This window comes from Melanostigma gelatinosum, assembly GCF_949748355.1.
Source record: "Melanostigma gelatinosum genome assembly, chromosome: 3".
Taxonomy (NCBI): domain Eukaryota; kingdom Metazoa; phylum Chordata; class Actinopteri; order Perciformes; family Zoarcidae; genus Melanostigma; species Melanostigma gelatinosum.
In genome coordinates this window covers 17,153,909-17,179,053 of record NC_136636.1, presented here as the reverse complement: position 1 = coordinate 17,179,053, position 25,145 = coordinate 17,153,909, and the positions used below count along the sequence as shown (strand labels likewise).

General features: G+C 41.6%; 1 protein-coding gene across 4 annotated transcripts in view; it reads left to right on the top strand.

Moving 5' to 3' along the window:
• Window positions 1–13,534: 13,534 nt before the first annotated feature.
• The window catches only part of kaznb (kazrin, periplakin interacting protein b), a 93,754-nt gene continuing 82,143 nt past the window's right edge, over window positions 13,535–25,145 (top strand). For all 4 annotated transcript variants that reach the window (XR_013771861.1, XM_079265376.1, XM_079265378.1 and 1 more), the window contains exon 1: window positions 13,535–13,667. Coding sequence is in view for 3 of the 4 variants with exons in the window: in XM_079265376.1 (XP_079121502.1) it covers window positions 13,554–13,667 (114 nt within the window). In the remaining variant the exon portion in view is untranslated. The remainder of the gene's footprint in view (window positions 13,668–25,145) is intronic.

The following is a 25,145-nucleotide window of genomic DNA, read 5'->3' as shown; positions in this document are numbered from 1 at the left end:
TCGAGCTGAGAGCGGCAGACCTCGTTCGTCTGTCAGTCAGGACATCATGACTCACAGCCTCAGGCCAGTTTGACATATTCCATGAATCTACATAAGCTGCTGTAAATATATACTGTACGTTCAGTTACAGGGAAATTATGTTTTGGTGAAGTCAATGTACAGCAGTGTGTTACATTTGATTGAGCTGTAATTACATGCATTTCGGTGCATTTGCTCCTCTAGTTCTTCACGGCAGGGGACCACATGCATCTTCATTAGCAGACTTTGCCTTGGGGTGATCAATAAACCGATGGGAGTTCACTGACTGTATTAGTTCGGTGTTTTCTCTCAGAATCGACGTGCCGGCTCTGTGACTGGAGATCAACATCTTCTCCTTGAGTGACACTAGTCTCCTCACTGACTGTAGAGCACAACAAGACAGGTACTCGGCTAGAGTCGTATGATACAGCATGGGTGTTCTGGTATGAAAAGTCCAACACAGTGTGAAGGGAAGACTCCAGAGAATGGACTTTGTTAACAATACATGTTTTGTATTCTCGCATTTTATAATTAGTTGGTCAATTTTTGTATTTAATCAGCCAGTAGAAATAAACACGACACAGAGGCTCGTCCTCAGCTGCAATCAAAGCAGGGACGTTGGGATTTCATCGTGACCACAAGGCCACGAGGACGCCCCTAATTTATAGTTTTGCACCGACACACACATCATTCAAAAACTATGATGAATGTGAAACCGGTGTGACGGGACACGTCAAGAAGCCATTGTTCTTTAAGCCGTGCCAGCAACTCTGTGAGGCTTAACACCGTGGTGCTTTGAGTTCAATGCTAACCTCATTATGCTAACATGCTTTCAGTGTCAATCCTAACATGCTGATGTATCTTCACCATCTTACTCTAAAGTGTTAGCATGCTAACACTTAGCTCTGAACACAAAGTACAGCTGAGGCTGATGGAATCACATTAGTTTGGCGGGTTTTTGGTTTGTACAGAATTTCATGTCAATCCATCCAGTAGTATTTGAGATGTTTCAGTCTGGACCGACATTGCCACATTATGACAAATGTTCATTCGAAATTATGAATCGCATGCAATGACCATTCCCTTTTTTTTCTTTAATTATAAAAATGTAGTAAAATGAATGATGTGCCCTTAATAACATGTAGGCTGGCATTCATCTACATCTATGCACAGGGAATACTACTGCTTCCAAGACGAAGAGGAATGAACTCTTATATTTCTGAATAGGGGGAAAGACACAATGCTTCACTTTCTTTTGCAAAACTAATTTTAGTTGCCGCATCCCTCCCTGTTCCACAAAAGGCAATTTGTTGCTGCAGCACACCACCAAACACAAAGTGTTTTATAGCTCCTGGATTTTATTCTTACGTTGCTGCATTGTTTCAAAGGATTGTAGTAATTTCTCACACTTTGAACCTTTTCTCCTAATCTCCCTCTTTCTTTCTCTGACACACACACACGCTCATAGAAAAGTGAGGTTATTGCAAAATTTTAAGTCGATGCACATAAGCTGAATACTGTGCGCTCAGCGAACACATCTCCCGGATTTAATAGTCACTCATCTCCACCACTTTAAAGCAGCTAAATCTGCCGCTGCTCGATCTGCTGTGTACACTACTGAGCTGCTGGGAGAGTTTTAAAGGTATGAACAACAACAGTTTTCACAGGGGGGGGGGGCTAATCCTGCTCGTCCTGGCGTCTGCATGATTACGAGTGTGTGTCTGTGGGGTTTGTGTAATCGTGTAAATGAAGTAAGTTTGAGTGAATGTTCAACTTTCCTACCAGTGTAAGAACACATTTTCTTATCTCAATCAGGTCGACACTCTAGCTGCCCCGATGAAAGATGTCGTTAATGAAATCACATACCAGTGTGCCGTTAACATCCCCGCCGTGTTTTCTGCATCATTGAACCATCGTCGTACCTGAGTGTTTGCTGACTCCGCATACCTGCCTCCCTGAGCCCAGTACTGCTGGCCTCATTTTTCCCTCCGTGCCCGCCACAAACCCTTTAGTTACATTGTTCAGCCCTCTGCAGACACATGCTGAGCTGTTTCCCCAAACACCAGTGTTCATCTTCTCCAATACACCACAGAACAGACAGAGAAAGAGAGAGAGGGAGGAGGAGACAGAGGTTTGGGACAAGATAATCGTCAACACAAATTGAAAACTTACAAAGAACTTACGTTGATAGAAAATTTAATTTCAAAGTCTAATCTGCAAAACTGAGCTGAAAAATGCTAACTCTTTGTTATACAGCTCAGTGTGACTGTGAATACTACCTTAATTCCATCAGAGATCCCACTTCTCATCCCTTACTGCACTACAGCACTGCGATGCAGGAAGCAGACAGAAAGAATCTGCCGTGCTCGGTATAGATTTGCATCAATAGTTAGTGCGGGCGCTCCTGTGGTGATGAAATACAGCCTATTCTCCCGGGTGCTTCTCCTCAACATGCAGGGCACGGCGTGCACGGATGGGAGTGACGTCACTGTTACAATGAGAGATCGAGACTTTCCGTTGGATTGACTGGCTTTGTGTCACCAGAAAGCATTTCTATTTTAGTTCAAATGGGGCCATTTGTTTCCATTAAAGATAAAAATACAGAAAAGGGTTCTTCAGGGTTATTTCTATGAATTATAGCAAAGAACGAGAAGAACACGTTTTGCTTAAGCACATAAAGTTCAGTGATGTTTTGACAGTGTAAAAGCTAATGAGAAGAGCTACGCTTCAACCTACGCACTGTAAATCCGATATGCTTGCAGAGGGAGTAGCTTGACTGCACATGTTACCAATATATACCACAAAGGGAGGAATGTACTTAATTCCGAGAGTTTCTTCAGACGTGTTCGGAGTGTGCATGCCAGACAGGAGTTGAATTAATTCAAGTGGCTACATCACAAAGGCCGTTGAATCAACGGAAGCTCGTGACAAACGACTCTCCGTAAGAAAAGGCTCATTGTGAAACACCCTGAAGAGACTCCAGCGTTCTGTAGGAACAAGTTCATAAGAACATTGTGAAATTAGTTTTTGTACATCTGCAGATGAGCGTCGTCATGTGTGTGTGACAACCAGACAACCACCACAGTGTTAGCAGGCTCAATGCCTGCTTTGTGCTCAAGCCCGTCTTAAGGCGGGTAAAGAGTCACTAGTTTGTCATATTACATTACGTTAGCTGCTAGTTCTTGTTTGAGGATTTGTTACTGACACCAGACTCACCAGAGCCAACGCCTCACTGAGGTCCAATGTCAAACACTTAATGCTCTTATAAATGTCTCTGGTGAATTCTACACGAGTCTGCAGCGCTGTGAGGATTCCTCTTTAAGCTTTTTGATTACCTCTTTCTTTCTTCTCAGACTGATGCAAAGCATTCAGACTCACGGTGTGAATAACAGGCAATTCTCATTATAAGCATCTTATAACCTGTTATACCTGTTGGGAACAGCATCACTGCTCCACATTCTTCACCTTTGCTCTTTTAGCCACCAGAATACACTAGCAGGATACAAATATCCCCTACTTACCAATATAAACACACCCTTTAGTGCAAAAACTGATACCTCTCCCTCATTCCTGGCAATTGTAAGTACAGTGAAGCCACATGACTGGCTAATTTGACTTTAGTTTTTACACATTATGCAAACAAAGCCAATCTATTCAGGCCACACTGAGGAAAGAATGCTAAATATTGCTGGTGGAGTAAGGCTTTACATGCTGTATTTGGGTAGAAAATAAGGTAAACATTTCATGGACAGTGAATGTTTTAGTCATTACGCATGCAAGCATCTTTACCTGTGCATCAAGTCAAATGACAATTAAGCGCGGAAAACAAAATACGTTAACATAAAATCGTAAATTAAGTCAAAAGAGGAATTGCGTAAACTTTTATTTATCGCTGTATAAAATGTATCAGAGCTGCAACTAATGATTATTTCAATCGGTTTTTTTTCAGACTACATCGAAAATATACATTTATGTTTATTTTGTTACATTATTGCTACACTTTGTCTATTTGTGTCTGTAGATTTCTCTGAAACAGAAGTTAGCATTAGATAATGCATCATTTACATATTTAAACATACAATTTTAGAAGACTTGTAGCACAAAAGATAATTGTCCGAATGTAATTAATCAACAGGGACATTTCATGGTGATATCTATTCGTTAAAATGTTTACCTTGTTCACCTGAACAGGCTTCATAATCGTCTTCAAATCTTTGTTTTTGTGGACCAATAATGAGACACAGAAAAATGAATGGAACTTAACATGACTGACCTTTTCAGCAAACCCTGCTCCATGGATTTTTAGCATACATTTTTCATGTTACTATCCCCTCACATGTGGCCAGAGAACACAGACTTATATGTCAGCGGCAGAGCCTCCGTTCTGGTTCACAACCGCATCCGACCAGCAATTATGTCAAGTGGATTTTGCGTCACAACTCCGATGTCATCTTGGTCTGCGCTGTCCTCCACAGATGTGTACTTGGAGAGACATGCTGGGCATCATTAAACAGCACTTATCGCTCTCCTTTCCGACACAGTCCGCAGCGTTTGATGTGAGAGGGAAGTGGGGAAAAAAACTCACGAAATATGGCGGCAACAGTTTTCTCACCACAGTAATGTCTAACTTGCTAAAATGTCGAGTTGATGTGCCTTTGAACTCGCAGAGTTGTTTACCTGCACAGAAACGTGTCAATGAATGATCATGGTGAAAGCCACAGCCTGAACTCAGATTGGCTCATCTGCTATTACAAACCTGCCCTGAAATTGAATTTTGAGCATCAAAGTGACTGATGATGATAACGGATTCTGAACCGTCACCACATATTGGAGCGAATTTGAAGTTCAGCTATTTAATCCCCAATCCGTCTTGTTTGAAGTTTGTATGTTGTGTGCAACCTGCCGGCGTGCTCCGGTACAAAGATACGCTGCAGCTCTGACCCGCTTTCATCCGCCCTGAAAGACAGGTTCAGACACCAGCTCACAAACAGTCCTAATTGGCTGCAGCCTTGTCACCAGTGCCGCCTGTAGCCCAGGCTCTGGATTTTGAAATGTCATGTTTGAGCTCACACAGGTCTGCTCTAACAAGCTGTGTTTACCCCAAACTCTGTGAGAAGACGAGAGGATCCTTATTTCCTCTCCTTATCTCAGCTGATGCAGAGATTTAGTCTCTGCTGTCCGTCAGTTGTATCTTCAAAGTTTCTCCTGAAGCTCATTTTCGTGCTTTGTGGTTGCTGCTGAAAACAGCTATTAGCAATGCAGCTTGTCTTCCCTGGGTCCAGTTTGTGCTGTATATGTTTTATTACAATGGATAAATGTAGACACTGTGACATGGTGTTGCAGCACAGCTGTGACAGACCAGCACTAATTTGTTTTAGCTACCTGCTGGCGGTTCAGACTGAGGAAACGGTATTTTGTTTCTCTCCAACAATAGTCTTGAAAGAACACAATGCCGATGCGAGTTTCTGTCTCTCCCTGTTGCTGTCGCCGTCACTTCAGCAATATTTCTCCACCTACGCGTATTACCCACAGCTCAATGCCATGTGTTCACGCCCGTTCTCACCAAAGGGAGTTTGAGAAACATTAAAGTTACTGACTGATGAAGGAGCAGCTGAGGCAGTCTGCAGTAAAGCGGGTACACCATTGAGATGAATTAAAACACAGTGAGAGTGCACCGAACAACAACCAACAATGATGTAAGAAGGTCGATTTTCCCCCCCTTTAACTTAGAAGTCTGTCTCCTGAACCCTGACCTTTTTGTAGACAGTTACTTGCCGTTTTTTGCCACTACACACACCATTACACCCGATGTAAATGAATTACCTGTGTGTGAGTGGAGAGATTTTAGTGAGAGCCTCTCCGAGTGGTTTCATTAGGTGTTGAAGAGGAGGCCTCAGGCAAATTATCAAAGGGCCATCGAAGACTTTTATGTTCAGCCGGTGGCTCAGCGCCCCTCCTGAGATTTGTTTTTCTAAAGTCTTTGACTCAAAGGAAGAAAGAGAAACCTGCATCGCTCTGCGCTGATCTCTTGTACTTCTCACTAGGTGGCACACTGATCAAAGTTATGTGAAATCAGAGGAGGGCACATGAGGGAAGCACTCTGGCTTTCTCTCAACTGTTAAAGACCGTATTTAAATTATACACAACAGGTTTTGGGGAGAACAGAATTGACCTTTTTCTTCTGATAAATCTTGTTCTGCGGAGGTAATTTGATTTCTATTGTTAAAAATGACATTTGTGGAGTTGTTGTATAATTGTAAAGTTAATATGAATGAAACATTGCCCATAATTAATTATTTAACACATATTGTGTGATGTTTTCCAATCACTTCCCAATAATAATGATGACTTAATGACCTCACTTAGTGGAGGCAGTGGCAGATGTTTTGAAGGGTCGATATATTTGCCCGTCTTTGTCACTGCCTCCCTTGCAGCTGTTCAGGCCACAGTCAGTGAGACAGCTAAGAGAGGTACGTCTTTACTGCAGCATGCATCAAAGCTACCAGGTGGTGGCAATGTTGCTGTGGGCAAAATGAAATCCCTCCTGCAGTTTCTGCCTCCAAACTGGAGAGCTGGAAGAGAGAGTGTGATGCAGCTCTCTCATCCCAGTGGGCCTTATTAAAGGGCTTCACCTCAGCTATTTGTACATTAGAGATTTAGCAAAGATGCCTTTGGAAGATAATGTGACAGACTGTTGAGAGTGAAACCTTCAGGTTGATGTGGAGAGTTTGATCTGTTAGCCCGTAGCTGTGTTCAGATATGCAAATCACAAATTGCATCATAACGATATGAGATTCATGTGAGAAACAGTCTGTGCTCATCTTCAGTGTATGGCCAAAATGATGTGGATAACCCTGTCTGCATGCTTACAACATATACTAACATACCCCTGTCAGGATTACCACTCAGGCTGTGAAAACGGTTGTATGACGTTGTCTCTGTGGCTCTGGAGAAGCTTTCTAAAGGTTGAGAACAAAACAAAGATCAGACACAAGACTTCATTACAAACTGGAGTTGAGTTTTGGAGCTTGAGCCATACAAGAGGCTAAAAGTTTTAAAACTATTTTTTTTAACGTGACAAGTCCCACAACCTCATGGAAGTGCAAAACGATGACATTTTAGACAAAAGTATGGGTCCGTCTTTGTGGCAATGTTTTTGGTGGATCCTTGGCTGTTTCAACATAACACCATCGCCTGCTTTTGTTAATTGCCAACAGGCTATTAACAAACTGCAGTCTTAAGAAGCTACATATCACACAGTGTATGTGCTGGTTTGAAAACCTTTTGTACTTAATTTGTCAGTTGTGTTCCCTTGAGTTGTTTTAATTCACATGTAGGTCTGTCTTGGAGTTAATTAGTATGCTTTTGAATTGTACGCTGGAGATAAATGACTGTGTGTTTGTATGTTAACAGACTCCAGACAGAAAGGTGAATTGAATCCTTGATTTAGGCTGCAAAAACAGTTTTGGGACTTGGGTTTTCCTGCTCTTGTTCTATTATAAATTTAGATTTGGTGTTTCTTGGTGACACTGCGGTGCAGAGGATCTGCAGGGAGAGCAGAAAAACTTGTGAAGATGTTTTCCACTGGACGGCTCTCAAGGTCTTAACTTTCTTACCTTTACCAGCTGAATGGCAGACAAGAAAATAAACAACCTGTTAGAGAGCGAATGAGGTTCAGTGGAAACCACTCAAAGTGATCACGGTAACAGTGATCAACTCCTTATGAGCAGGGATTGAATGTTTTTAAGCACGTTACCACTTAAAAGATGGATGATACTTGCTACGTTTGTACTTTTTATACAGAAAACGTTTTGTATTGTGATATTTACTGGAAACTACGTACAGTATATTTATGTTCCTGTTGTGAAATGAGGACTTATCATGTTGTTGACACCTCATTTCAACTTCACCAATCAGCCATTCCTCTCCCACTGTGACAAATTCAATGTGAGCGAATACTATATTGTGAAATATCACTCTATTTTTTGACCAAATCTACACCATAGGGTTTACTATTGGTGCTTTCATAAAAGGATGACACAATGAGATTGTTTATACATCATCATCAGTAAGGTGGATGTAATGACTAAGTGGCTAAAGCAAATAACAGATCAGCTAGAACAGTCTGGCAAGTTCAGCAAATGACATCACTTTACTGTCATGCAGCCTTTAAAAGCAGGAAAAGACAATTATGCGATATTACGATATGTAAAGACAATATCTAGTTGGATAGATGAGATAAACATGGAATTTGGTGTAGACATGCATGCATCTCCTCCTCTGGATGAATTGTTGTCACTTTGGTGAGTCATTCACTTTCCATCTAGTGCCATCATCAGGTCAAAAGGTCCTTTGTCCTCAGTATTTTACTCTGTGACTATATACCTGCTGAACTAATGAAAGTCCCATCAGCCTCACCTGTACTTATCTGTTTAGTGCTAATTAGCAAATGCTTGCATGCAAACATAGTAAAGATTACAACTATGTTATGTATATATGTTATGTATAAATGTTGTCTTTATTATTTTATTACTGTACTAGAGAGAACTGTAAAGTGTCCGAGAGACAAGTGATGAATTGACTTGGCAATCTGATGATACTCTTCGTAACACAGATGCAATCAAAAGCCTATTGTACATAAATCCATATTCTGCTTGCTTACATTACCATTCAGTTTCCAACACATGCACAATAGGCGTGTGTGATATTCCTCTCAGCTGACTCAACTAAATTGAGTTAAGTGTCTGGAGGCAGATCTGATCCAATCAGATACAGTGTCGTATCTAAACAAGCCAAAACATGCTTGTTGTGCATTGTGTGGGAACTGTGGGAATGAGAATGAAATGGGGACTCGAAGGATGCTCTCGCTCGCTGTGGACGGAGAAGAGACGCATGGCAGTCTGCCTCAGCTCCTCCCTGCCTGATTGTTCTGGGCAGATTCTCTGATTTCTCATAGCTGCAGTTCTGGTGGAACACAACGGCACAAAGACACCCAGAACTCATGTAGTTTTGTTTTCCACAGAGGCCAATCTCTCTAAATCCACTGTCACAATGATGCACTCCATGTTCACATATTCCCAGCTTTGCCCATAAAGGCAGACAAAGCTCGTCGCACTCAAAAAGCTTCCATCTGCTCGGCATTCGAAATTTGTGGACACCAGCCAGAGGGAAAGGATCAAATGCATTTTATGGAAGCGTGACATTGAAGTGAAGTGTGGCGCGTGTGCTTTACATAAAGATAAAAATGATTTGCGGAACATGCTGTAACATGCTTGAAATGCACAGTAGAGTAGTATTCCTTTGGGTGAAAGTGTCCAATGTCTCTGGGGAATGGCGACGCGCAGACCATCAGCGGGTGAATCTGCTGCAGATATCCATGCAGAACAATAAACGGCAAACAACTAAATGACAGCCTTGCGTTGGTGCTGTCAGATACAGAGAGGGATTCAGTTCATTTCGGCAAACTTTGCCAAGCTACAATTGATCGTTTGAACAGACTTACAGTAAGCTGTACAGTGGCATGTTTTCAAAAGCCTCAAAATAGACATCTGCTGTGGTGGTTTACCGCTGTTGGTCAATATCGACTTTTGTCCCCCAACAAGATTGTGTTGTGTATTTATCTGGCATTGGTGTGATTACAATGTAGCCTCTCTCTCTCTCTCTCTCTCTCTCTCTCTCTCTCTCTCTCTCTCTCTCTCTCTCTCTCTCTCTCTCTCTCTCTCTTGGAATTGCCTCAGAGTCTCACAGACTCCCCCATCCTTTCATCCGACTCTCGGTCTTTTGGGCTCGAAGTATGCAGTTCAAATTGCCTTGGCAAAGGTTGCTTGGCGTCTCTGACTCTGGCTTGTAACAGTCAGTCCCCAAAGCGAGCAGAAGCAAAAGAGTCATTTTAATATTTCTCTCATCACACTTCCTGGTGGGACAGCTGACTGAGCTCATTCGAATATATTTTACTGGATTCCACCACGTCTGCATCAAAAGTCCCTTGTTTATATTTGTTGCAATTTTGCAAATGAGCAGCGATCATGTCGAGAAACTGGACCGGGTATTTTTCCTGGAGGAGAGATTGCATTTTATGAGTTTTTATATTCTCCTTTCACGACTGTGCAGCCTGACAAAACCCCAACATGCCTCATTAGAGTTCATTGATGAAGACTGTAATGAGCTGTCCACATCTCACAGTCACCAGCAGCACTGAGCCACCTGTGTGTGGGAGGCTGCTTCACAGAAAACACAATATCCCTCTGATTTGAATAATTATACATCTTACTTCAAAAATGTAGATGTGAAGGAATACAGACCTGACGGGGTAATCTTGTATATGCACATCTTTAAAATGTGTGAAATACACAGTGATAGAGACATTTTATACAATCATACAGCAACCTCTATCTATTCATCCGTGAATACACTTAGCAACTTTATTTACATGTCATGCAGAGAAAAGCTGTTTACACGATCAGTTTACAGTTTTGAAAGACATTTTCTAAACATTTAATTATTCATATTTGCAGTGACTCACAGGCATAATGTACACAGACTTCAATCTATATACATTGAAATATAGTGTATTGTAGTTGTATTTCTCTTATGTTTGTGCTGTATTTGTGTATACAAAAAGTAAAACAGTATTTACTCCTATAAGAATTTTCATATACGATTTGGAAACTTTAACAGCTGAGAGTCATTTTTCTTGTACTTTAGATTGCAGGCAGCATTTGTTATATCGACAAAATGAATGAGACAAAATGTCAAGCTGAGTTTGTTCTGGAAAAAAGGACACCATGCATGTGGGAAAAGGACACCATGCATGTGGGGTAAGGACAGTTTAAAAGGTGCTAAACTGAGACAAAAAATGAATCGATAGAAAGTTGGCAAAAATGAACCTGGACTCCAGAGGGATGGAAATAGCAATTTCTCAATCATCTATGATTTTCACTCAAGTTCCTCTCCTGAAATCTTCTCTGTATTATTAAAATGTTCCAGGTCATAGACGGTCAGCTTCACCCGCCCATATTGAATACTTAAGACTCACAGTTGTATCTGATCGGCGATGTGAAAACGTGGTTTGACGTCTCCTCACTTTCATGTTCTCAGCAGAGGATCGTGCTGCCGCCTCGCTCTCATAGCTGAAATACTGTCAAACGTTGATCAGCTGCCTGGGCTTTCAGCATTTGTTGCAGTTCCACGAGTGAGCAGCAATCAATTACAAAAGGTTGAACAAATAGAGCATCACGCGGTGTTTCTGCCACGTCTCTCTCGTGCTTTATGGCTTTGGCCGGGAACTGTGGCATTGTGATTGTGATATGGTGGGTTGACATATTCAGGGTAGGCGAAGTAACATTGCTTTTACACAAAGCCACCTGCCTTCTCCATCATGTATCACAGTGTGTGACAGGATGCATTCGATATAAATTGAAAGTGGAGCAGAGAGCAGAAGAGGGTGTGTTTGTTCTCACAGTTTGATAACGTGTCATTTTCAGCAGAGTGCCATTACCTGACGCATTTGGCCATCTTTGGGGCAGAGAGGTACACCTTGTAAATGTTGAATGTGAAATTAGCATCCAATCGTCGACCTCTCTCGTAAACATTTTATTTCCCCCCTCCACCTACCTTGCGATGATTTGATGTATGAAGCGCTGCCTCCTGGGCCGGTGTGTGTGCTCGTAAACATGCCTCTTTTTGCAGCAGTTCAAGAGAACTGCTGGAAGGTGTGGCCGTAAATCTCTGATCATTCTGCTGAAAAGTCGACCTTGACCGTCGCCAGTGAGTCCACACGTTGCCTCAGGCGCTCTGTCACTCTCGCCTTAAATTGACCTCTTAGCCCCTTATGTGTGGTGTGTGTGTGTGTGTGAGAAAGTGATGCTTGACTTGGAGCGAGTGTCCTGACCTCCTTCAAACATGCTATAACTGCAGAGACTGATGTTGACACGAAAGTCAACTCAACGATTTTGATGATTCATTTGGTTATTTATCACGCAAACATGCCAAGCATTTGCTGGTTTTGGTTTTCTCAAATGGGAGAATCTACTGCTTTTCTCTGTTTTATATCATCATAAATTGAATATATTTGGGGTTTTTGGACTGTTGGTCCGATCTCTCCACTGGCTTCCTGTAGCATCGAGGATACACTTCAAAATTCACACCATCACTTACAGAGCACTTCACGGTCAGGCTCTGGCTTATGTAGCTGATCTACTTCGCCCCTATTCACCCGCCCGCACTCTCAGGTCAAACGCTCGAGGTCTTCTGTCAGTCCCACGCACACGATTTAAGAGCCGTGGTGACCGAGCCTTTGAGGCAGTGGCCCCGAGGCTCTGGAATGCTCTGCCTGCAACTCTACGCCTCGCAGATACTGTGGATACTTTTAAAAGCCAGCTCAAAACCCACCTGTTTAGGCTGGCGTTTGAGTAAAAGTAAACCCATGTCCTAGACCTGCTCTTAAAATATGTTTTACATTTTTATTTAATTTTTTATTATTTTTTATTTTATTTTTTATTTTTCATTTATACAGTACATTCTGTATCTGCTTGTTCCAAATCTTCATTGAAGCTCCATGATGTTTACACTGAGGGAAATATTCAAACCCACGACTGCAGCGTTCCATCAATTGGAAGTATCCACATGTCTTGTACATCATTTCTACACATCTCTCTGAAATTGAACCTGACATTTTGGTTTCCTTGAACACATTAATAAGTGTCTCACAGTTTACCTCAATCATTGAGAGATCACCACCAGTTGAATGTGAATTCTTTAATTTAAATCTTTGTCCTTGTTTGTCATCATTCAATTATTTTGGTGGCTGGTTGTGTTTTTAATCATATACCTGCATGAGGTTAGACGTCTTGTGTTTGTCTTCATGTGTTGAGTTGAGTAATTACTGTCGCAGGCCGCTGATCACGATCGTGTCGATAAGTGCACGCTGCAGCAACATGTTATAACTGTAACATGTTATGTTTCATATGTTCGCTACGATATATGTTTCCTCGTCTGCTGGGCTGCTCTGACAAAATGCTCCTCTGTCACCCTGCTGGCTGGTTTTGAGACAGAATTGTTTCAGTGTTGATCAGACGTTTCTATATGACCACCCGCAGGCTGTGACCAAAGACCAAAGAGCTCCACATTGTGTAGATATAGCCTCTGACCGAACAAACCCCAACAGAACAGACTTTATTTCTGGGACTCTCTCCATTAAAAAAAATGGATTACGTAACGTTTTGAGTTTCTGTGTCTTGGTAATGGATTTAGCCTAATGATGCCCCTCTTGTCCAAATGAGGGATTATTCTGAAGAGGAGAACAATGGAGGCTGCTCGACTGTGGCCGTGGATGTAGCAAGAGTCTCAGATCACACAAGTGTAATCCAGAAAATTTCACTTGGAGGAGAGGAAAAGGGTCTTCGGAGCTCCTCGCCCAACATGGCAGGAGAAGAAAGTGTGGATCAACCGCCGTGTGTTTTCATTACAGTTCTCCTTTCGCCTCTTTTGCAGCGGTCCAGTCTCTCAACAGCCTGAACGACCAGATTGCTCAGTTCATGGTGACCAGACCGTGTAGCCTGGCTCACGAGGACAAGACCTTCATTCCTGGAGAGAGAGACACCTTGAGGAAGTCCATGACTCTGATGAGACACCTGCTCGTGGATGCTCAGGTACAGCCGCTGCCCTCTCGAGGTCAAAGGTCACTCAGTGCATGCTCGTCCTTCTGATGAAGATACGGGGTTTAGTTTTAGCTTCAGTTCACAGAGGTTCACAGAAGCAAAACCTTTTGCCTCGCTCAGTGTGGTCTGGTGAGGCTCAATAGGAGTTGACTGGTTCAGGTTTGTTGTCAGTTGCTTTTCGGTTGCTGTGTCAATCTTTATCAGTCAGATGAGTAAACGAATGAATGAATTTGATCTTATAATCTCATGCATACAACCATGCTCAGCTTAATTGGACTTAAAAAAACACCACGAATTAAACTTTCACACTCAAATCTTCAGACCTACATACAAGTAAATTGATAAATCCCTGGAAAAAACATTTACTATGTAATACTGGAGAAATAAATATCAGTTGAATCGTCAATCTTGCCTCCTTCTCCAGGCTTTTGACACAAACACATGAATATTACATAACCAATCGTACTTTTGATCGTTTCAATACAAGGATGTTTTCGGGTTTTATCTTGAAAGATAGTTCCTCTCATGTCCTCTTGTGCTCTATTATACTGAAATATACCTGATGAGACAAATGTTCCACTAAATGAGGGTTATTAATCTGTTAACCCTAACTCTGGAAACATCAAATTTGATGTAAGCTATCAACTGACATTTTTTTTCAATACATGTTCTTTTAAATTTAAGGAAATCTCTCTTTCTAATTTGCTAATCCTGCTTAATTTTACATTCACGTATTATAGTTTGATAAATACTCCCATAGTTTGCTGAATGGTCCATTGATCAAACTGCTGCCAAATGAAAAGAGAAAGAGAAGTAAATCATTGAATGTATCAACAACAACTAAGCGTTTCATGCTTGACCCATGTTTGTCCTCATCAGTTGTTCACTTTAGTTTACAATGACCCGTTATTCCTCGCACTCTGTCATACATTATTTTTCAAACTTAACTTTCCAATGAAGAGATAAAAGACAGAGATGTACTGTGTTGTCTCTTTTGCCCCCGGCACGTCAGTGTGACCTTGGCTCGAGGTTGAAACCACATCGAGTTCATCCCTGAGCTGAAATGAAAGATTTTCCCACAACACAACCTCTGTGAAAGCTTTGCCAACCTATTTTTCTGATAATCCTCAGGATCCGTGGAAGGGAAATGCTTGTCTCTGTCCAAAAGTCCTGTTTTGTTAGTTTCTTTAGATTTACTTCCAGTGATTTATGCACTCTTTTAGTCCTAAAGGTCAGCTCAATCTGAAATTCAGATATTTTTCCTCCACACCGCTTTAAACATGGCGACAGCTGAGCTGGCGGGTAACAGTGCTGCCAGAGCTAACAGTGTTTGCCAGAATGGGAACCAGAGGGTGGGTGCTACGATGTCGGGACGATGTTGTCAGCTGTATCCGCTGTATGAGCGCAGAGTATGGTCTGTGAGCGAACCGTTGGGGTCCGCACGGCTGTAAACAAAGTACAAAGAAGTCCAGATTACAACACACAGAGTCTCTGCTCTGGTAGACATTACTCTACTACATCTACACAAAGCTAATAGTTATTTGCTATAATATAGAATATAGAAAACCAAAATGTCTGTGCAAAAAATGTGTGTTTTTAGCATTTTCTGCTTTAAAACTAACAAAGTAGTAAAATCCTTCCGTCTCTCTTCTCTGTTTCAGATGAGAAGAAAACTCGTCCTTATAGTGTTGCTTCAGTTTGTCCTTTTATCTATATTGCTAGATTTTGATGGATGTCGGATGAATCTTGACATCGTGATGCTTTGGGGTCATCTATTAGCACCATCATGGACGTGCACGATGGATACGGAGTCCATCCGCCATTCTCCTGGAGATGTTTTCTCTGTCGCAGTGTCATTGATTAAACGGAAGGTAATTCAGCAAAAGGCCATTGCTTTCACCTCAGCCCAGTTGTATGCAAGCTGGAGTGATTGTTAGCCTGCAGTCAGTTTTTTTCAGTTAGTCAGGAACATAGCATTGGGAGGTGATGGATGAGTGGGAAACTCAGCCTCGGATGGAGTGCCGATTATCTCCCCAAGAAGTTGTACTTGGGGGAGAATAAAAAGTTTGCTGGTAGTTCAGTGTTAAGTGAAGCGCTCAGACATGTCAGCGTGACCGATTTCTCTTCATGTTGGCCTTGTTTGAGTCAGACAGCACATCCATCCACAACCTTTATGTGTTCTCAAGTTTTATTCTTGGAAGGGTTGCGGAGGGGAGCCTCTGTCAGAGGGAGCTTGTTGCTCTGAACTGTCACAGGACAAAACAGATCAGCAGGGGGTGCTGACGTTTGACTGACAGTTGCTAGGATGATATGTTTGTTTACTCTGAGGCTACAGCCAAGTCAGATAGAGTGTGTCCCAAACTGACAGATTCTGACAGAAGTTCCATTGCATCAGGTGAATGCTGTTTCCCTCCTCTATAAACAGGTTTTCATCATCGTATCGTACCTCCTCAGTTGGGGTTTAAGACTCAGGTTAGGTTATATTGTGGTTATTATCGTGGTTATTATTTTAACAACCGTAGCACAATACCAAACCTTAACCATGGTATTGTCACATCGTTGTAGAAGGCGTAGACGGACATCGTATTTTGTCATTTCATTTGGAGAACTTTATTATTAACTTCGTTATTATAAACTCGTCACTCACACTTCAACTGAAACTTCTCTCGGCCCATCCGTCTAAACTGCCATGTCACTGATTCAGTTCAACTGCCACTTCAACTTGTGTGAATTGTACATTTTCAGCACCAAGCACACATAAAGTAATGCATTTTCTCGTTGTCGATAATATAATCCAGATTTCAATCAAACAAAACAAGAGCTGATTATCCAGCTTTCAGTTTGTTATTTCGAACACTAGTCATTTGTGGACCTAAGATAAACCTAATTAGATACACTAAAGTTTGAAAGGATGAATGGTCAATGACTGTGTTTGATACTGGGTTCAGATTCAACACTACGACTCTAGTCTCTTGACTTTATTCACCTTTTCAGAGCAGCAAGATTGAGCTCTCAGGCTCCCTATCATCACTCAGGCTACACCAGACAGAAAAAATAATTATTGGCAGATTATGCATCAGATTTCTTTGTTCTCCGAGGTCAAAGTCAAGTGTGATCTCATCTCACATAGAAGAGCTCGCCGCATTCATGGGCAGAGTAATGCTTCTGCTGTCAGAGGGAATATGAAATTAGACCAGCTCTCCTTCTCTTCTGCTATTTTCTTGAGGTCTGCTCTTTTCTCTGTGCAGTTCAGGCTCTGATGTCCAGTGTTTAGTGCCAGCGGTGTGACTTTAACTGCTGGTATGAGAGAAGTCTCCAAAGCTTACCGTCAGTGAAGAAACCTTGAACTTTTGTTGCTGTATGTGTATCTTTTGAAAACATTTTTATGACAACAAACTGTCTCGTTTTTGGAAATCAAGTTAAATACATCATCTGATGAATTCAGCATTCAAATTTCAAGTCCACGGCCACTAAAACGCAGACAATTAATTTAGAGGGGATTTGAAAAGTTTCTCTTTGAATGCTGTCCCAGAATTGATTGCCTCATTTGTCATTTGCACAGATGAATTATTTATGTCCCCGATGCTGTGCTGGGGTGACTAATCAAAAGCATTTCAGAGAGTGTGGAAGCTGTGAATTGATGCGGTGGAACGTTGCACTGCATTAGCGACTTTGGTTTAGGAGTCAGCGGGGCTACAATGGCGGCCTGGTGATGGTGTGACAGAGACGACATTGCTTGCAATAATTCTTCAAAAATGCTTTTTTGCTCTGATCTGATCCACTCTCGCAGGAAGAACATAACAGGAAGTCGGTCTGCGCAATTCTGCGCAATTGTTTTTGTTTTTTGTGAAACAAATCTCAACAACAAGAGAGATTTAGGTCGTCCTGCAGTTGTTACGGTGAAAAAACAAATCAGTTCAGATCGGGTCCATAAAGAGCTATGAGACTATTTGACACAGAGATATGGTGAAAGACAGATATATAGTCAGAGAAAGAGGACAAAGGCGGTCCAAGGATTGCAGCAAAAGCGTAGCCCCATCCTGCTATAGATCCATCATTTATTTTTATTTCTATTCAGCCATTTTGAGTCTCAGTGCCTGCAGGAGAGGCGGGTTATCATTTATGAGATCCTCCTTATGGGCAGCTGTCTTTGTTCTCTTAGTATCTTTGGGTGTTTGAACACAGAGAAACCAAAGCTTTCATCTCATGCCTCATTTTGAGGCAGAATTTACCCCATTGTATGAAAATCCGTCCATCCCTAATCCTACATTTCAATGTTACATCCTTTGTTTTATAGTGCGAGCTGAAGTGGGCTGGACTTCAAAGAGCTGGGGCTGCTTCTTTTTTTTAAACAACTGCAGTTTCAGCCGGCAGACGTCTCTCACCAGTTTCCACATTTCTACCCACTCAGAAATACCGGGCGAACAAAAAAAGATGAATGAGTTCGCATTAAACTGACTGTGTCGGAGCTGACTGCAGAGACGATTTCAAAACACGTCTGTCACAGCTGACGACAAGGCAAACCTGAGTGCAGGGATACAATGACTGTGGACATACTGATATGGAATGACAGATGAGATTGTTTTCCAAATTCCCATGAGGCAGACACGTTCATTTCTGTTCCCAGACCCCGTCACATTATTGTACACACACGGTAATCTCTAATCCGATTAAACAAAGGCTGTTTTTGTCAATAAAGCCTCCTTTTTTCAAACTTTCACTGTGAATATTTTTAAGATGGACAACATGGCCTCCGTCAGATGAAATGATGCATGCCGGATTGTGAGACTTCATCGTCCTTCAGCTTTTCCAGAAACCATCTGTTGATGCAGTTCAGGATGTTTAAGGTGGCGTATTCGGGGGTGCGCATGTTTCTATGGGAACCCTGAGCACTGTCACAAAGCTGATCCGGATCAGTACTCGCATCTTTCTGCCGATCAAAGGTGTTCACCTCAATTTCCGAGGGAGTTTGGGTGATATGGAAAGGCCTCTCTCTCCCTGTCAATTCCCTCTGGAGTGACAGACTGTTTGTGCTCTTTGCAGCCCTTTTGTTGTGGGCTTGTTTTTGTCTGGCTGACGTGGATAAGTGTCTTGAGTTGGCTTTGTGTCCTCCTGTGACTTTCTCCGTCAACCACAGAACGCTTAAAGTTCCCGGAGAGATTTTCAAAGAAGATATGTGAACCCACATGCTGGTCTCTGCTGTTTTGAGTCATTCAGAGAGAAGAAAACCGATCTGTTCGTCGATTATTTAGCATTCTGCCTTAGGTGAGCTTCCTCGTGGTGCTGTTGCTGGAGTCGCCTCCACAGAACTGAAACCTGAATAATTCATGAGAAAACATCCGCTTCTGTGTTCACAGCAGACATGAGTCGAGACGTTAATGTGTCGTGGAGTGACATTGGTGTGCCTTTTGTTTCCCTTATCTCCTGAACACAGTTATTTGCCGTCGTCCACCTCGTCTTGTTTACTTTAAAACCTTCTGCTCAAACCCTCATCAAAGGCAGGATTTCTGCAGAGACGAATCCAGAGTAAAATCAAAGATGGGATACTTGTTATCAAAGCCATTGAGTTCCCTGTCGACCTCAGACGAGATTTAAATGCTCCCTGACGCCACAGCTTGTGGGGTGTTACAGGAAATATAAATGACTTTCCCTTCTATCTGATTCTCTGCCAGAAGCAATCGCTCTGAAGAGTTGGGGCAAGCGGGCATCTGGCCCAGAGCTGCTTAACACACCTGTTTTTTTGTTTTTTTTAAGCAGCACACACTTACAGGTTTTTTTACTTGACCGCTGCACCTTCAGTTGGCCACTGGTCATTTCACTGGAGCTCTTTTAGTTTTCATGTTTCCTTGAAAATGTTTGCTGCTGTGAAATGCTTGCAACTTTCATTCACCCCGAAGGACTTTACACGCCGGGGGCGTTTATTAAGATCTATTTTTAATAATCGCACATCAGTATATTTTTTCGAACTATTGAGTACTTTGACACCGGACGGGAATATTACTCTGCAAAAAAAGCGGCGGAATTGTTTCACAGAAACTCTGGGTGAACACAGACGGCTACAGTATTTATTTCCTGATTCAACAACGGCAGGACGTCTGTGATGACAGGAGGAGCATCTTAACGCTGATAGGCTATCGCCCCACAGCGTCATGCAATTTTTTCGCTGGAGTTGAAATATTTCAACTATTTCAACTCCAGCGAATGGCGCGAAAACAGAAATATTGGCAGGCGAGTATTCCTCATTCTTGTGTTGTTTATTCGTCACGGCCCCGGTGTGTAAAGGCCTTAATACGATACACCTTCATACAGATAGCGTGGTTTGCAGTTGTGCTTCAGTGATGAAGTCTCTGTTCTTTGAAGTGTTTCTATTCTTACATAAATTCAAAAAAACATCTCCATCAATGTAGGAAGAATGTGAAAATCCTTTCAATTTAGGTCATGTGATTGATCTGTTTTTAGGTCGTAATTCTGTATTTAATGGCTAATAGTAAATGGAGTTGTACTTGTATTGCGCTTTTCTAGTCTTCTGACCACTCAATAGTGTAGTTATTATACAATGTTACCCAAACTTTTTCAGTGAACACAGTACAGAAACTATGAATGAAATCACAGCGGATTGATCATGAAGTTTTCTCCCTCTGATCCTCATCATCTGAACCATACATTCATGTACTCTTGCCATACAATCTTGTAATCTGGGCACGTAAATCTGGTGTAATGCAATTAAGCAGAGAGGCTGGATGTAATCCGATCAGGATCAGGAGGTGCAGGGTGTTGTAGACCACCAGCGAGGATCACCCCCCTTACCCATCATTACACGTGTCCAGTGGGTCTAGACGCAGGGATTGACTGTCCTGCTGCCCTGTGAAGACCTCACCAGGTGGTCATTACAGAAACACACTCAGTTCTCCCTCAGATTAAGTCAAACTGCTGAAATCAAAAAGACATTATACACATTTTGGTTTGTTCAAATTATGATTTACTGTATTTCACATTTTTTCTCGACTGCACACTTTGAGGCATTCTGGGTCGTCTGTAATTCTGAGTCCTCTTCAATCGGCCTTTCTCTCAGCAGACATTTTGACTTGTCACAGTCGGGAAAGTGGTACTAAAGAACTTTAATGACGACGCGGTTCTATTCAAGTGTCCCAGTGAGTGACATTGAGCCGACTTGCATAATATCAGGAACCTGAAATCAAAGCCGCTAAATGGAATTCAACCATCAATGAGTTCTGTGAAAAAAGGCCGACAGTATCTTTCAAATCCTTAAGTGGTTTTCTTTCCGCCCGAGTTTCAGTCTTAACTTCTAGCTTTTAGAGATTGAACTGTTCTTTTTAAGCATTTAAATTATTATATAAAAGCAGTTCTAACGTTTTTTTCAATTTCAACTTTACAACCTCTTGCATTTTGCAACATATTTACCTTCATAAATTCAGTGCTACAACAGTCAGCAGGCAAAGCCTACACATAATCATATACGATTCCCTGTGCTTAGAGACCTCATATAGTAACAGCTTAAAGTAAATACAGACTTTGATGCTTACGGTAAATCTTTTGGGATGCTCCTTGGGTCTCTCACATTTAGTTCATTTAAATATGTTTACTTTGTGCTCTGGATGCATGATGCTGCACATTTATCATGCTTCACTCGGCCCTAATCCACACGGCACCCCCTCAATTTACCATATTGCTCATACATTAGTACTCCTCTGCTTCATCTCATCACTTCCTGTGAACAAGACGACATGCTAAATGCATAAAGAGGCCACAAATATGAAAACGGAAAGCTTTGCTGAGAAAGCATGACAAAATGTAAATGCTGTAAATAGGATCAGAAATGTCAAACACAAATACTTATAATGGAAAAACCTCATTTGGGTGTGTTTCTATCAGCTTATTATTACAAATGGAAGCCGTCATTGTGATTGTGTTATATGCGTTCTTGTGTAATGAATCATGTTCTTAATGTGCTATTCTGTTCTTCCCCAACCTTGTTCGTATTCATGATTGAGATTTCTCTCTTCACCTCTGAATCCTCTTACGCTCTCCTCCGGTTCTTCACGAATGAATTTGTTAGCGTGTGATGCCGGCTGGTTGCTTTGCTCTGCATGGATTCTCCACTTACTGCAGTTTGACTGCTTCACGTTTGCATCCTATCAGCCTATCAGCGTGCACAATCGTGCATCACTGTTGCCAGATTACTGAATCTTCACATTTTTTTTTTACTGTTCCCTGGAGAGAAATTGAATCTTTGTGATGTTTTTTTGGTGAGCAGATGGTATTTTAATGAACTCAACAGAAGATATTTTAATGTGATACTTGTCCCTTTTCAACCCTGATGTAAAATGCTCGGCATGTGCTTTTGAAAGAGCGATAATTGTTATTCTTTGGAAACAAGGTGACATTTCTGTTATGTATTATAAATCACTAAGGAGTCTAGCTTGAGGTCTCTGTATTTTAACTCCCAGGATGCTACATAATGTTCTGTGTAAATTATCACAAGTTCACCACGTTCGTTTCTTGGATTCAGTCTTTTTTCAGTCTGGACATTTACATTTTTATACCAATATTTCTTTTCATGTTTCCAAATCCTTCCCAGGTTCTTGCAAAATGCGTCTCAGCAGGTTTTCAGTTTATTCGGCTGAAAACAGTTCTGCTCGTTACACCATGTTTGATATGGAGTGTAGCTGTTTTATAAGTGGACCTCCGGTGGAATAATTTGAGAGCTGTTGCTCTATATGACTAAACTTCTACCAACCTGCTGCTTCTTTTTGATTCCTTTTTTCTCTCGATCAAACTGTGTCAAACATTCACATTTTGGAACTACAACAGTGAAGTCAGTAGATGTTACAAGTGAATTCTCAGTTGATAATGTGGATATTTAGGCTTTATATAAGAGGTGGATGTTCATTTGAGCATGTTATGGTGACGTTGGCGTTTAACTCAAAGCACCACTGTGCCTCAGTAAACGCTCACAGAGCTGCTAGCATTACTGGAGTCTTGTTATCAACATAATGAGGAGACACTCTGTAACCACCCTGCAGCCTGTGAGGTACAAGAAGGTAACAAAAAACAGAAGCAGTTACATTTCTTTTAAAACGTTTATGGCAAAACAATGTAGACCGTAGGGAATTATTGGAGAAAGGGATAATGTGAGGGTGAACTATAGAAATAACAGTCAACAAAAAGCTTAACAACAACTTAGCAATTCTATAAATCGTATGCAGCTTTTGCAAACAGTGTACTACACTTTAATATATGTTCCATCACTTTGTTTGGATTATAAGTGACATTAGAATGAGAGTTTATACATTTTAGCAGGGTAAGGGGTGGAGGACATTTTGTATGTTTATCCGAAGTGATGCAATTGAAAACAGAGGATGTACCATCTGTGCTGCTGTGTATTTAAGTATAAGAGCCCTTCACTGTACTCTCCAGCCTCTCCGCCACATCTGTGGTTTATGTTTGGGCATAGATTTTCTCTTTAGGGAGTAGCGGGATGACCATTATGTTTTCAAAGGCTCGCGTAATGAAAGGTGGTTTTGACGTGTTGAGGAGTTGCAGTCCAACGTGATTGTTGTCCTCGGTAAACATACTGCGTTTGTTGTGGATCAACAAATACTCTTTTTGTCCTCGTCCTTCCTTCTTCATCTCACTTTCATCCGACTGTGTGTTTGTCTCCATTTTCTTCTCATCTCCCAGACAGAATCACGCATACAAACGGCAAGACAGCAGAGATATTCACCCACACACATCTCACACAAAGTCTTATTATAGATGCACACACACCAAGGACAATAAACACAGGGACATGTCAACGAAGATCCTGTTTGAGGACATTCACATATTCATTGTTTCAGCATGACTGTAAAATGATACGATGTTAATTAGTTTGCCCACATGCACATTTTTTAGAAACGGAAAGAAACATTTCATTGTTTTGCTTTCCATGGATCTTATTATTAATACCCTGTTATAATCCCTTACAAGAGCTCAACTCCATGAGCCAAACAAGTTTCAGAGAAACGTAATATAGCATGCAGATTAATGCAATTCCCAGCTCCTGCAGGAGCCAGCCTATTAAACGCATTTAAATCACATACATTCACAATTAGAATAAGTTGGAGCCATCAAATAAAAGACATAATACAAAAGTATCTCATCAGCACAGTTTGTCTCTACAAACACATTTGCATAAGTGCTTTACCCTTTTGCACGTAAGCATATGTAAAGTAGTCGTAGTCGCAGTCTGAAACAGGTTTTCAGGCAGCAAAACAAACCTCCTTTTCCTTCAATTACATTCCTGGATGAGTCAGCCATATTGCTCTAATTAAAATAATCAAAGTCCTGCTGCCAGGTTGGCACTTCTTCTGCACTGTCGTCGCTTGCGTTTAATTGCTTTTGCATGTTAATGTTTGAGCTATCTCTACTTGTGCATATGTAGGTGAGACCGTGTGTGTGTGTGTGTGTGTGTGTGTGTGGGGGGGGGCCTTTCATGCACATATATGCCACCCCCTTAATGCAGAACAGTATGCTCAGCTTGGATTACTGAGAGAGTTTGCACCGGTCGGGTCTTCAGTGTTCCTCTTACTGACTCCTACTGCACGCTTGAATGTCTTTCAATTTAGTCCTTCTGATAACTCGGCTCTCTCTCGCGGAGATAAATGTTGAAATATAATCAATGACTTCACATGTTTTGGCTCCAACCTCATCTCTCTCTTACACTGCCTCCTTACACTGCCTCACACTCACTGTGCCCTTCCATTCATCTGCCTTATTTATCTTTCTCTCCGCTTCCCTTGTTGCTCATTTTTCAACTTGTTACAACAAGTTTCATATCTGGCGGTTTTAGCTTTAGCAAATAAAGGAATTAATTCCCAGAACACAGCGACTTGAAGTTCTTTGGAACAATTTTGAATTCTCTCGGTGCAACAGGACTGTTATTGTATCTTTAACAATGAAACAAGAGTTTTGCTCGAATATGTTGTACATTTTTGAAACATTTAGATTCTTTTTGTCATCCTGTGCAAACATGTAGCACTTAAAGACGTTGCTGAGACAGTAATTGGGGTATTTTCCTGCTTTCAATAGGCATTTCTGCTAAGAAGGGGACTGAGGATGTCACTTGGTCGGAAAAAAAATTGGACACAGTGTATTGGCGTGAATACAAAGTAGCTGCATGAAGACACCAAAAAAAGCAGCGATGGAGTGATTATTGTCTCTCGTGTTACTATTCATTGGAACAGTCCTCTAGAGTGGCAACACATGATAGTAAGAGGAGTCTCTCGATCAATAGGCTCTGCAGATGTGCCTTTACACATGGCAACAAGGGGATAAGCTCCTTATCAATATACACTGTACCAGCTCTCCATCAGATATGGTTTAATCTGTACCAGTACTGCACAGCCCCCCCCCCCCCCCTAAACCTGTCTGTCAGTTATTTTCCTGCAGTGCTACGTTCAACCTGGG